This window comes from Pygocentrus nattereri, chromosome 18, assembly GCF_015220715.1.
Source record: "Pygocentrus nattereri isolate fPygNat1 chromosome 18, fPygNat1.pri, whole genome shotgun sequence".
Classification (NCBI taxonomy): Eukaryota; Metazoa; Chordata; class Actinopteri; order Characiformes; family Serrasalmidae; genus Pygocentrus; species Pygocentrus nattereri.
In genome coordinates, this window is record NC_051228.1 from 31405456 (window position 1) to 31419948 (window position 14493).

The window sequence follows — 14493 nt, forward strand, 5'->3', positions numbered from 1 at the left end:
TAAAAATATATTGAATGCTCAAATATGAGTAGAGAAGCTATAGAGGAATATGGCAAATAAAACTGCATTATTGTGTTGTATTGCATAAGAAACCAGAGAACTTTATTTACTCCAAAGCTCATATTATTGAACATTATTCAATCGATAATGAGAGTAGGGACCCTTTTTTGGTCTAAGAATACACTTAAAGCGTTACTGTATATCTAGCCCTGTAAAATTCATTTCACTTTTGTTTTTGTTCTACACTGTTTTATGTTCTCATTTCTTGCTCTCTTCTGTTTGAAAAGGAACGTCCAGCGTAGCTCGAGCTTGGAGTGCCACTTTCGATGAGCTGACTGGTAAACATATTGAGCACTTCAATCGTCAGTACATGAGCATGAAGGCCCCAGGTGTGCTGGCCGAGTATCCCGACATGTTTGCTGTGGCCATCATCCTGGGTCTCACAGGTACTGCATACACTCATCAGACAATGTTCACGACACTTTACGGGTACATACAAGCTTATCAGAAAAGTTATCTGTAGAATTCTTGTGCTTCTTTTCTCGTTGGTAGATTCTAAATGAAAGCTTTTGCAATAGGCATGGATCATAATACTATAAACACGGAATAATTTGAAATACTGTTTCAAAGTTCAAAGTCAATCCTTAGGATGTAAATAAAGTCATTCAGAGAGGTTTGATGTGAACTGATGCACTGTAAAGAAACAGACCAATCTTTTTGTTCACTTGCCAAAATGATCAGGTGTGATGTTGATATAAAACCTTAATGTAAAACTATCTTGAAGCAGTACCTCATGCATCAGCAGTGTATTCACAACCATCTCTTGCAATAGCTTTCTGTGAGGTAGCTGTTAAGGGGTGCACAACTCCAGAAGGGGCAGCATCCAGCACAGTGCTTTGGACAACTGGCTCCTGTCACCACTGCTGGGAAAAATGCTGACAAGTTTTCCAAAATTGCACATTTCATTTCAAACCACTCTGGTTGTCTGTTAACATATTAATAATTTAATTATGAAGCAATTGTGAGGAGAAAAGGTGGAATTTCCCTTTAACTCTGCTAAATGTACACAATTACCATCTTTTTAAAAAGGTCAAATAGTCAAAAGAAATAGGCTAGACATTCAATAGAAGTTATTCTGATAATAATTGCATTTTTTTTTATTTTAATTGCTTTTGGTCATGTAAAGACATTGAAAAAGTCTTGTATAAAAAGTCAAGTATAATACTATCAACAAAACTGATCTTAATGTTTACTTTAAAAGCAAGAATTATGATAGTTTTTGTCACTAATATCATGAAACAAACGATAGGAAACTGGATTTTTGGACATTTGTTACCTTTTCAGTATGAATATTGTAATACTTTCTCAGTCACTTGTGGACTGCTCTGTAGGACTTTCCGAGTAATTTTATCATTGCAGGCTTGCTGGCTTTTGGGGTGAAGGAGTCGGCCATGGTCAATAAGATATTCACCTGCATTAACGTCCTGGTGCTGCTGTTCATGGTGGTGTCTGGCCTAGTCAAAGGCACGCTCAAGAACTGGCAGCTGAACCCTGAGGACATCCTGAACAGATCCAACTTCTCAGGCTTCAAGTGAGCAGCATGCAGAAGCTGATCCCCATATTCAACTCCTCCCCTTTCTGTTCTGCTTACCAGTACTTAGCAGGTTCATCATCAACTCTAAAGCTATTTCAGTGCTGATTATAGTAGTTTAGTGGTGGTTTTGTGGGAGACTGTCTATGTTTGCCAGTGCAGCAGGGTATAACAATACACATTTGAAATCTGTGACAGTTAAGGACGTTTTGTAAATTAAAATGCATGGATTTACTTAACAAAAGTTAAGTTTACTTTACATTTCATCAGTTCTGTTCTTTTCTTTATGTATTTCTCCTGGCCAGTACATCAGAGCCTGAGGTATCAGAAGAGAGTTTAGGGATGGGTGGGTTTATGCCCTTTGGCTTCAGCGGAGTCCTCTCCGGGGCAGCCACCTGCTTCTATGCTTTCGTAGGGTTCGACTGTATTGCCACCACAGGTGAGTGAGTGCATGAGAGTTAATGGGAGAGGGGAAGACAGACCCTGAGACTGAGCCCCTATAACCTATGTAGTTTCATACACTGGCACATCCACCTCTCGATCTGCCAGCTTTCACAATTGCAGCCTTCATTCTCCCTGCTTTTTAGTTGTATTTCTGCTTGGTACATAAATTAGTCCACTATGCCTCAACCTTTAAGTAGCTCAGACCTCATCCTCCCTTTTTTTCACTGTATTGTTGTTTGTTACTGTGGCTGTATCACTGTCTCTGAAACACTGACACAATGCTGATCAGCCAGAGAACTAGAGTCTTTCTAACTTTTCATATTCCATTAAGATATATCTATATTTTTATATCTATATACAGTATCTATATTTTTTGTTGCTGTCCAAAGGGTTTTTAAAAAAAAAAATTATGTATCTCTTTTTTTTCTGCATCATTTGAACATGACAGCTGTCATTTACATCGTGGTAAAATGTCATGATGAACTGACCGATAGAAATACTCCAAAATCACCTGAAGTAAAATTTTGTTGCATTAATGTCACTTTAAAATGTAGTATGTGCATGTTTTGTTTGTTTCTTATCCTGGACAGCTTTTTATTTTTAAAGATATATTCCATCAAACCTGACTTTGTTTAATGATTATCACATCTCTTTGAGTCACTGAGAGATTTTTAGAAATGATTTGATATTTTTTGCAGTTGTACTGATATTCACTTTAAAAGAACTGAGTATTTTCTTAAGCCTTGGCACTGAACAGCACAGGTAGAATATAGCAGTTTTTTGGTTTTATTAATGATTATATCTGGATATGCAGATGTATGCTATATTGTATATATCTGCATATCCAGATATAATTATTGATGAAAAATATACTAAATTGCTAAATGCAAAAAAAAATCTTCAGTGAATTATATAGCCAGTTTATGTAATCTTGACATTTACTGTGTCGACAACTAGTTATTGTTCAACACCACAAGCCACATTTATGTCTAGGTTTAATCACATTACAATGATCTCGATGCTGAGAGCCTCATGTGATAATACAGGAAATTTAAAGTATTGTTCACTTCCTTAAATAAAGAAGTACTCCCAGTTTAACGCTGGAGGAAGACTTCTCGAAATTCTCCCATACAGAGGTTCAGTATTGCCTGTTGAAAAGCCCTGTATTTGTGCTGAGTTATAACAGAGGTTAAATCTGTGTGCATTGCCATACACTTGTTAGAATGATGGCGAGTTGTTTTTCCGCTCTCTGTTTAAGTGTAGCTAGTGACCTTCACAGTAAATGTTTATGTTCTGCTTGGTCAGTCCCTGCACTCTTAACCTCTCCCCTTGAAAGTTTGTGTGCAATTTTCTGTCCACTTCTAACTGGTTCTCAACCAGATTCTCAAATGGTTTCTGGCCAACACCCCGATTTCAAATTAGGCACTGTTCACACCCCTGCGGTTTCCACCTTCTGATTGGTGGAAGAAGTTTAAGGTTTGCCTAGGCATGTCTGTCTACCAAGAGCAAGCTGCCATGTTTGGGATAGCCCTCTAAACCACCCAACCCCCTCCCTCCACCTTCCTACTAGCATTTGGCCTTTCCCTTGTCCTTTGTGCTTCTGGCAGGAACATACCAGTCTTGCCTGGCTCAGGCCAGCTAGGGTGCAGATTGAGTACCAGGACACACGCTTAGATGCACATGCCCTTATTAGATACACATGACTTCTACAGTCTTCTATCTTATTCTCAAATAGATTTCATGCAGAATATGTTAAATCATAATATGCTTGAAGTTATTTATCTAGCTTTTCCTGGATTGAGTTTCTGCTTGTAAACGGATTAAATACTGCAGCAGAGGTGTGCTGTCCAGAGAATATAGAATTAAGTTTATCAAGCCAAATTACTGTTCTGTGTTTTATATTCTGCACTTTTTATTGTACCATTTTTATGGTTCATAGTTTTTGAGCTAAAACGATGAAACTTTACATTGCAGAGCCCATACAGAACTCGAGCACACAAACATATACACCGATCAGTCATAACATTATGACGGCCTCCTTGTTTCAATGCTCACTGTCCATCTTATCAGCTCCACTTACTATATATGCTATATTAAATAAAAGTATTCGCTCGTCTGCCTTCACACGCATTTGAAATTGACTGACATCCCATTCTTAATCCATAGGGTTTAATTTGATGTTGGCTATAACAGTTTCAACTCTTCTGGGAAGGCTTTCCACAAGGTTTAGGGGTGTGTTTATGGGAATTTTTGACCATTCTTACAGAAGCACATTTGTGAGGTCAGACACTGCTGTTGGAAAAGAAGACCTGGCTCATAGTCTCCGCTCTAATTCATCCCAAAGGTGTTCTATCAGGTTGAGGTCAGGACTCACTGGTGCGCAGTCATGTTGGAACAGGAAGGGGCCGTCCTCAAACTGTTCCCACAAAGTTGGGAGCATGAAATTGTCCAAAATCTCTTGGTCTGCTGAAGCATTAACCTTTCACTGGAACTAAGGAGCCGAACCCAACTTCTGGAAAACAACCCCACACCATAATCCCCCCTCCAGCAAACTTTATACTTGGCACAGTGCAGTCAGACAAGTACCGTTCTCCCAGCAACCGCCAAACCCTGACTCATCCATGGGATTGCCAGACAGAGATGCATGATTTGTCACTCCAGAGAACACGTCTCCACTGAGTCCAGTGGTGGTGCTTTAATGGAATTCACTGAGCTCCTGAGAGTGACCCATTCTTTCACTAATGTTTGTAGATGCAGTCTGTATGCCTAGGTGCTTGGTTTTATACACGTGTGAACACTTGAATTCAATGATTTCCATTGGTGAGTGAATACTTATTAATACTTGAAATATAGTGTAGATGCACTTTGTAGTTCTACAATTGCAGACTGTAGTCCACCTGTTTCTCTGCAGATGGACTAGATCCTCTAGTCCTTTATCAGTGGTCACAGGACCCTGTTGGCTGGATATTTTTTCTCAGTCCAGCAGTGACACTGAGGTGTTTAAAAACTCCAGCAGCACTGCTTTGTCTGATCCACTCAGACCAGCGCAACACACACTAACACAACACCACCACATCAGTGTTAATGCAGTGCTGCGAATGAACCACTACCCAAATAATACCTGCCAATGTGGTGGTCCTGTGGGTGTCCTGACTATTGAAGAACAAGGTAGAGAGAGCTAACAATGTAGGCAGAGGAACAAATGTACAACAGTCTGTAATTGAAGAACTACAAAGTACACCTATATGATGAGTGGAGCTGATAAAATGGACAATAAGGGTAGAAAAAAAGAGGTGTACATGATAAAGTGCTTAGTTGGTGTATGTCTCAAAGGAATCATAATGAAAGCAGTCTCCAGGATTTGCCCCACATCTTTATTTGCAATGCTAAATTGTCCTTTACTTTTTCATTAAGTAGCTGAATGAAGTGTTAATCTGTGACAGTGAGATAGTTGTCACTGTGTAAGGCAGGTTTTTATTGCTTTTAGTTCTGTCTGTAAAATGGCCATCCTTCTCATCTGCTCTCTTCTCCTACAAACATTACTGTTCAGATGTTTTAGCTGTGATTCCTTCGGAAAGATTTGTTATTCAGTGTTGGCGTTTTGTGGGCACGTATCCCACTGAGTTGAAATAAGCAAGCTGAATTCCAGCCTCAGCTGCCTCCACCATGATAAAGTTAAGGACCAGGTTAATGTCCTGCTGGGAACACCTCATTCTGTGTTTATGATGTGTGAGTATATGCCAATTTATGCTGAAGCTATTCAGGTCAAGCGCTTCTTTGATTGCTGGGCAGCAAATTTTAAATAATGTTAAATAGGAGTGAAAAAATATGTGCATTGATCTGAAGGTGGTGATTCAACTGCATCAAATTAGAAAAAAATTTAATTGATTTATACCACTATTTAAAAAATGTTCCATTACTATGTAAATTGTTCTTATGGTTACACTTGTACACTTGTGCGTTTACTGTAACTTCAAAATGAATTCTGAATTGTGTCAAAATAATTGAATCATTGGAATCAGTATTACTTCATTAGCCAAAGGGACCATACACAGGCATTTAACTTGGTTGGTCAGAACAAGAGCATATAAGAGCGTGATTTAGACCCCCTGAACACTTTGTGCTGCTTTGTGTCATGTTACGCCAGTGAGGACATTCCAGTTTTTGCACATAGGTCACTTAAATATCTCCTAGGTGAGGAGGTGAAGAATCCGCAGAGGGCCATTCCCATCGGCATCGTCTCTTCTCTCCTCATCTGCTTCGTGGCCTACTTTGGAGTGTCGGCTGCTCTCACCATGATGATGCCGTATTACATGCTGGACAAGAACAGCCCTCTGCCCGTGGCCTTTAAGTATGTGGGCTGGGAGGGGGCCACCTACGCGGTGGCTATAGGCTCATTATGTGCTCTTTCCACCAGGTAAGCACAAAGCTAACTGCATGTGCACAAGGATTCAATTCACAACCAGTTCTTTCCTCCTCCTCCTCTTCCTCCTCCTTCATGCTTCAGTACTGAAGTCTAATGGTCAAAACAGGACTGCAGCACCTGGTCAAAGTATTAATAACACAAACAAGTAATTTACTTACAAAACCTGCAATACGCATAACATCCTGGCCTTTTTACTAAATGGCTGTTTTGACTTGAAACAAAAGGAATATTAATATGGATAAGGAGCTCGGCTGACCGTGTTTTGTTTGTAGAATGCACTATTTACACAGAAAGTTTTTATGCACTCCACTTTAAAAGTTTAATCTACATTCATTTTTATGCCAGATTTATTCCTGACTGTCTTACTGGCCACATGCTAAATCTGCCTGAAGGGTGGAGCCAGAGGAGGACGGAAAGAGGCGATTTAGGATCGAGTCTAGCTGCCTGTGCATGAGTGCATTTGTATATTTGTCTAAGGTCACACGTGAGCCCCTTGCTAAAAATATGCAGTGAGATTTGGCATGGAGTGTTGAGTCATAAATCATATTTCATAGTTATGCAAGTAGAAGTGATTCAGGGCCATGTGTGGTAATCATGCATAACACCCAGCCAGAGATATGGCCTCTAGCCATTCTTTTTTAATTCCTTAATCATTTTTAGTAATGTTTGCACAGATCTTAAGTACTTATGTGCTTTTTATAGATAAAACATGCAAATAATTTCTCCAAATCAGTTTTCAGGAAAGTCCCATGTGCAACTACTTTTTTCTGACTAAATGCATCGTGTTGCACCTCTACAAGCACATTTATATGTTTATTTCAATAACCAGCAACATTATTCTTGCATGGGGTACATATATGATTTCATAGTTTTGTGTGAAAGCAAGACTCGTACATGTCGTACAGCAGTGCTGCAGTAGTCTCTAGTGTGTGATTTTTCTGTTTAAAGACTAAAGAAACCCCTTTTGAGGATATATCTAAAATTGGAAGGAGCTTTAGAAAAGCTAGTTTCTTAGGGTGGATTTTTGGGGGAGGGCTGTCCCCAAATTTGTTTTGTTCCCATTACATGGTAGGAAGGTAAATAAGTAATGTTATTGTTAGCATGCCAGATATCTTACTGCAGCCATGTAATTGCTCTGTCTACATGGAAGTTTATCAGAGTTTATCAAACTGATGAGGCTGAGGAGTAAAGCTGTTCTGCACTGCATGACACGATAACCAGCTTAGAGAAGTTTTAGACCAGAATGCTCCTTTAAAGTGCCCCTTTAACTATGTTAAAGCTGCTCTACACCTCAGATATGTTAAAGTGAGATTAACCAATTAGCTGCTCTAATTCAAGTTTCATTAAGAAGATGCTGACCACACTAGACAGAACCCGCTTTTTAAAAATTTGTTGGACTTGATCTATTTTTTCCCTGGGAAACCTAATCACTCTTTGACTTGGTATGTGGGAGCGGTCTATTTGTGGCATTTTGTTCAAGTACCATGAACTCTCTAAACTGTTGGTTTATGGCTTTTTCCTGATGAAATCATAGCAGCATCTGTCAGCTGTTTGGGTTTCATCACAGACTGTGAATGCACTTTGCCATAAGACAGTGATTGCAGTTTGTCATTCCTTGACTTGCATGCCATGGCCTGTTCCCTCCCCCTCGTCTCTCACGCTAGCTTGATTGGCGCCATGTTCCCAACGCCCAGGGTCTTGTGGGCGATGGCAGATGACGGGCTGCTCTTCAAATACATCGCTGAACTAAACCCGAAAACAAAAACCCCCTTACGCGCTACTCTTACATCAGGCCTTATGGCAGGTGAGAATGGCTCTTAATACTACTAACATGTATTGGCCTTGGTTTCGAGGCCCGGCAGAGCTGTCCTGCTGTGCTCTTGACTGTCACTGTGCATGCAGTACCTAGTCATCTGTACCTGGTGTCGGGAGTCTGTTATTGGTTTGGGCTCAGAAAAAGCACGTAGAGCATGTCTAGCATGTTTGCGAGTAGTGGACACCGTGTCTCCCATGGCAACACGAGGGCTTATGTTTTTTTTTTTCTTTCTGTTTATTGTTTTTGTTTCGTCTATTATGATGTACAACTTCCCGTTCCCCACATTCCCTCGTCCACTCTTCTGTGCCCAGTCTCCTGGGTTCCATGTTCCCTCTCCCACGTATTATCTATGCCATGGCCCGAGACGGTCTCCTCTTCTCTTTTCTGGCCCGCGTGAGCGAGAGGAAGACGCCCATCGTGTCCACAGTGTCTGCGGGGGTCATGTCTGGTAAGAGCGGAGACCTCCAGAAGGAAAATACTAAAACCTGCTCTGGTGTAGTCGTTACAGAGAGAATTAACAATCCCAAAGTTTACACCAAAAACAAAGAGATCCTACTAGAACCTTTTAGAACCTGTTCTGTCATTTGTTTTACCAGTATGTCAGTTAGAAATGGGTGTTTTCACACAGATTTCACTGTAAACTTGTTATAGTGGTATGGTACTAGTGGGATTAATAGCTAGATTCTTCAGTAGCTTCACTGTATTGGGCATTTACTTTTATATCCTTGCTTTTATAACAAAACCTCAAATCTTCAAACTTTAAAGAAAAAGCAAAAAGAAAAACTGTAATGTAACTTCAGGTAATTTGAGTTCATCATAAAGTGTTCATACAGTGTGACAGGCAGCGACCGTTATCAAAGGGAGATATCAATTGAAGTTACTTTAACAGTGATATATTTTGCAAAACTAAGCCTTTCTAAAAATCCTGAAGTGTTTGAAATGTGTGACGTTTGAGTCAGCGTGTGCTAAAAAGTTTATGATCTACTGTATTTGTCTGCTATATTAATTGTTCGTATTATATGCTACTTTTTTGTCTGTGCCAAACTTTGCACAAGTCTTGTATACAGTAGTGGTTCTCTGGTCCTGGAATTCTGTACATTAAAGTGTTTTCATGGCTTTTGAGCAACCACTTAAACTCAGGATGGGCTTCTTTGCTGTTGGACGTTGCTGGCAATGACAAAAGCATAATGCATAATTGTGTTATTGTGTTTCCCATTTCACATTATGCACATAAAAAAAAACCCTGAATGGGAAAAGCTAGGAAAAAAAATCCTAAATGTGGCAAAAAGTGTCTATGCTTGGATGGGCGGGGTTGGGGATGGGGTGGGGGGTGGAGTTTGTTTATTGATAAAGATCTTTATCTTCTCAAAAGTGCTTGCCTTGTTGGTGTTTGCAAGGGTTTGGTATACAGCTAAGTATAGTACACACAGCAGGTGTGATGTCGAACATCGAAAGCTTGTGACATCATCTTTAGGAAGATGTGTATAACTGTAGTTGAAAGAAATAATTGCTGATTCATTCACATTTTCTTTTACTGCGTTTTTGGAAATTCATTTAAAGTAGAACATCAGAACGTCAGTATGGAATGTAGCTCAACTGAATCTAAATAAATAAAAATCAATTCTTACGTAAGTAAGTGATTAGCTTTTTACGCAGTAGTTATAAAATGAAAATTTAGCCTATTTTAGAAGTTTGTTTTTAACATAACACAGCCACCCCACACATTTCTTATTAAATTACAAATTTCAACAATTTTTGATTATATTTTGAATTTAAATATTTTATTTGATTATATCAATAAAATATTCACATAGTTTCTTGGAATGGCCATTAGGAGGCCTGCAAAAATGGGTTAATTGTGTAATTTTATGTTTTCAGCATTGCATTTAAATAGTAAAAATAATATACAAAGCAAAATCTGTAGCCTTCCAAGGGTAAATTAGCTCAGTTTAGCTGTGTTAGAGCAAGGAAAATATATAGGCCAGGGTGCTCCTGGATCATGGCTGGGTTAACACCTCTTAGGAAAGGAGATTTGGCTTCATGGTAATTGTAGCAGAAAAATGCAAACGGAGGTAAAATGACAAGGTCAGTCATCTGAACACTGTGTTATTATATCATGTCTATGCAACTTCTTAATGTTTTATTTGTGTTTCTGATTCTTGGAACTTCAAAAGGGTGATTTACTGTAGACATTATTGTCTCTGTGCATGTTGCCGGTGACAGTAAGTGAGGCAGAAGCACTATTTATAGATTACTGTGTGTTGTCAGAAACACTGAGCCTGTTCATAGTGACAGAGATGCTTTTTATTTTTTTTATATATATATATATATATATAAAACACTATGTGAACTGTATAAAATAGTACTTAAAAGAATAATGTGTATGTATGTATGTATGTATGTAAGTATGTATATGTGTATATGTGTGCCTGAACTCTGTTATTATTATAAGACATTTTTGTCTATAATAAGACAGTGTTTAAGTTTGGGCACCCCTGGTCAACTGTTTTCTTGATTTTCTAAGTGAAAGTAAGTGAACACCTCCTCTACAGAGAACACACTTCTGTACATTTTAACACAAAATTACTGTTTATTTAATGAATTTAACATTTTGGAAAAAAAAAAAAAACATGTGGCAAAAGTAATGACACATTTTTATATTTTATTTGTTTATTCTTTGCAGTATGTTCAACACAGCTAATAGTTTATGCACTAAAATGAGCAGGAAATGAAATATTCAGGTTTTTATGTAGAGGTTGTGTTCATTTATTTTCTCTAAGAAATTAAATATAAGGTCATTTGACCAGCGGTGTTGCATATGACAGTATGTCCATCTGAAGGGCTGTGCTGTTTGAGAGGATGCCTATATCAGTGCTGAATTCTGTGTGTGTGAGTACACGTGTCCTTTCTGCTCCTGCACAGCCATCATGGCATTCCTGTTCGACCTGAAGGATCTAGTTGATCTGATGTCTATTGGCACACTCCTGGCGTACACTCTGGTTGCTGCCTGTGTGCTGGTGCTCAGGTGAGGCTCTTATTGTGCTGTGAGTCATCAGTAAATGCTGCTCTGACTTGTATAAAAAGTACACAGAACCTAGTAAACTTAATACTACTGAGTGTTTTAAGTCAACATTGTTTTATGACTAAGGAGAAAAGGATCAGCAGTTCCAGAATAGAAAGCAATGTGTGTTTGGCCAGTATAATGGTTTATTTATCCACAAATAAGAAAAGAAAATCCTTTCGTTTTTAAGAACATTCTGAGAAATGACTGAGGCTTCTTGACTACTTTATGTGGTAGTTAGGTTTCTTAACTACTGTATTGGACATTTCAGACTGTTATGTAATTTACCCCATATTACACACCAGTAAAATTATGCTCAAGGTCATTTATTGCTGGCAAGAGCCTCACACTGAAAGCTGGATAACCGAACAAGCCAAGAAATTCTAGAAGGAAGTCAGCATGTGTTTCATTGACTAGAGCCTTTGTAGATCATGTAGAGTTATGGAACATCCTCAGGAAAATGTGTATAATAAAGCATTTAATATTCTAGTGAGGAATCTTTACACTGGTCAACAAGCTAGAGACATGATAGAAAATGGCCAAGTAGACTGGTTTCACATATGCAAATGAGTTGGATAAGGCATACTTGTTTAACGTATAACATCCATATAACGTATAACAAACATACTTGTTTAATGCATTATGAGAGAAGCAGGACTGGAGCAACATGATCAGGGATTCAAGATTAATGGAAGAAACATAAATGACCAACTAAAAAGCAGGATAGAAAACATTCATACCATTGAACTCTGGTGTTGGCATCAAGCCTCACCTCTCACTCCAGGACCATAAGCAAAGCTCTCTTATTTTGGATATATCATGAGAAGAACCAGTTCACTGGAAAAGACAGTTATGGTAGGAACAGTTGAAGGCAAAGGAGTAATAGATTGGCTGGCAACAAGTCGTGGGCTGGAGGGGAATTGGCCCTGTTACCCGGTTCAGTCCCCAGTGCCGACAGCACATGACTGAAGTGTCCTTGAGCAAGACACCTAACCCCCAGTTCCTCCCCAGCGCCGTGGATAGGTTTGCCCACCGCTCCAGGCAAGTGTGCTCACTGCCCCCTAGTTTGTGTGTGTATTCAGTAGTGTGTATGTGGTGCTTCACTTCACGGATGGGTTAAACGCGGAGGTGGAATTTCTCCGTTTGTAGGATTAATAAAGCATCACTTAACAAGATGGATGGAGATAATCAGAGGAATCATGAACAACCCATCAAGATCCCTGAAGAACTAAACAAAAGACAAGATATTTTGGAGACACTGTATCTATTTGTTCACCATGAGGACTTAATGGCACTTAATAGTAATAGTTGCTGAGCCACTGGCAATCACACTGAGGGGTCAGACACCGAATGTCTTCATTGAACCCTTTATATTGTGACTTATACAGTTTACAGGCACAACTAATGTATAGCTACTGTTAGCCTTCATTACAGCACAAACTTGGGAGAGACATAGCAATAGTAAGTACACAAGCAAATTACATAGTCATCTTTTTTATTATTATTATTATTATTATTATTAGTAGTAGTAGTAGTAGTAGTAGTAGTAGTAGTAGTAGTAGTAGTAGTAGTAGTAGTAGTAGTAGTATTACTATTATTTGAAGGTAATCTTGGCATTATTTCTTTTTGCACCATACACCACTGGTTACCAAAAATGTATAACTTCTAGGTAATAGTTTATAGTTGTTGCTGAATAACACATTTTAAGATTTAATAACTAAATAATCAGCCTAGGGTTTAAGAGGTTAACAGATACAGCATAATTAAAGCTGGAAACCTCTGAGCAAACTATTCGGTGTATTATGAAATCTTAGATCATACCACAATTCTATTCACCTTACTATAGTATGATTTTAAATTATTTTGAAAAATAGACTTAGTATACAACAGAAGGTATTATTTACACAGTAATGGAATACAGACAATAAAAAAGAAGTAGAGTATAGATAGTATGTGGATTTTTACATCTGAAGATTGTCTGAGACTTTATGTTGGATGTATTCTAATCTATTCTAAAATCTTTGCTGTTTACTCAGCATCTTCAGACAGGGTATTAAACCCCAGGCCATAACTGCTTGCAGAAAATCCTAACAAAGATTGTGTTTGTGTTTCAGGTACCAGCCAGAACATCCCACGCCGGTGTACCACATGGCAAACACACATGAGGAGCTGGAGCTGAGTGAATCATCAAGCGCCACAAGTATAGGCATTCTGCCCGGCATGGAGGAGCGCTTCAGCTTCAAAACATTGCTCTTCCCTGACAACACGGAGCCGTCCAGCCTTTCTGGCTCTGCTGTCAACGTCTGCGCCAGCATGCTAGGTAGGACACGAATGATGGACGCTCTTGTTTGTTTCCATTTCTGTCCTGTTATTCCAAGCAGCACGGCATCGCCCATTGGTAGGGTTGTAAAAATACATCACATTGTGACCTATTTCTGCATAAATAGTTCCTCCAGGTACATTTATGTGGTTTTAAAAATAATTTTGAATCATACCAAAATAATCACGTCATGTTGAGTGGTGGTGAAATTTGACATTTCATAATGCATGTAATTATTCCCTTATGAATCATAAACAAGTAACATGGAAGGTCATCCGTAACCTTTTTTACAGATCTAGGTACATCCAAACTGTTGTTCCAGCTAAAGACTAATCATTCCTAGCCATGTAGTTCACACAACTGCATGTTAAAAGGACAAGTGTTCTTTTGGTAATTATATACCTACACCGATCAGGCATAACATTATGACCATCTCCTTGTTTCTGCGCTCATTGTCCACTTTATCGGCTCCACTTACTATATAGATGCACTTTGTAGTTCTACAGTTACAGACTGTAGTCCATCTGTTTCTCTGATACTTTGTTAGCCCAGTTTTGCCCTGTTCTTCAGTGGTCAGGACCCCTATGGACCCTCACAGAGCAGGTACTATTTGGGTGGTGGGTCATTCTCAGCACTGCAGTAACACTGACGTGGTGGTGGTGCGCCTAGCAGCACTGCTGTGTCTGATCCACTCAGTCCAGCACAACACACGCTAACACACCGCCACCACATCAGTGTTACTGCAGTGCTGAGAATGATCCACCATATGAATAGTACCTGCACTGTGAGGGTCCATGGGGGTCTTGGCCCCTGAAGAAAAGGGTAAAAGGGGGCT

The 14493-nt window shown here is 39.1% G+C and overlaps 1 protein-coding gene across 3 annotated transcripts in view; it reads left to right on the forward strand.

Moving 5' to 3' along the window:
• Nucleotides 1-14493, forward strand: part of slc7a1a (solute carrier family 7 member 1a) — a 33381-nt gene that overhangs the window by 13390 nt on the left and 5498 nt on the right. For 2 of the 3 annotated variants that reach the window (XM_017681827.2, XM_017681836.1), the window contains exons 3-9: nucleotides 288-446; nucleotides 1420-1591; nucleotides 1897-2030; nucleotides 6230-6452; nucleotides 8126-8265; nucleotides 11200-11302; nucleotides 13453-13658. In XM_017681827.2, the coding sequence (XP_017537316.1) occupies nucleotides 288-446; nucleotides 1420-1591; nucleotides 1897-2030; nucleotides 6230-6452; nucleotides 8126-8265; nucleotides 11200-11302; nucleotides 13453-13658 (1137 nt within the window). Of the gene's footprint in view, nucleotides 1-287; nucleotides 447-1419; nucleotides 1592-1896; nucleotides 2031-6229; nucleotides 6453-8125; nucleotides 8266-8588; nucleotides 8726-11199; nucleotides 11303-13452; nucleotides 13659-14493 lie in introns of all 3 variants that reach the window. The other variant, XM_017681854.2, reaches the window with a different exon arrangement.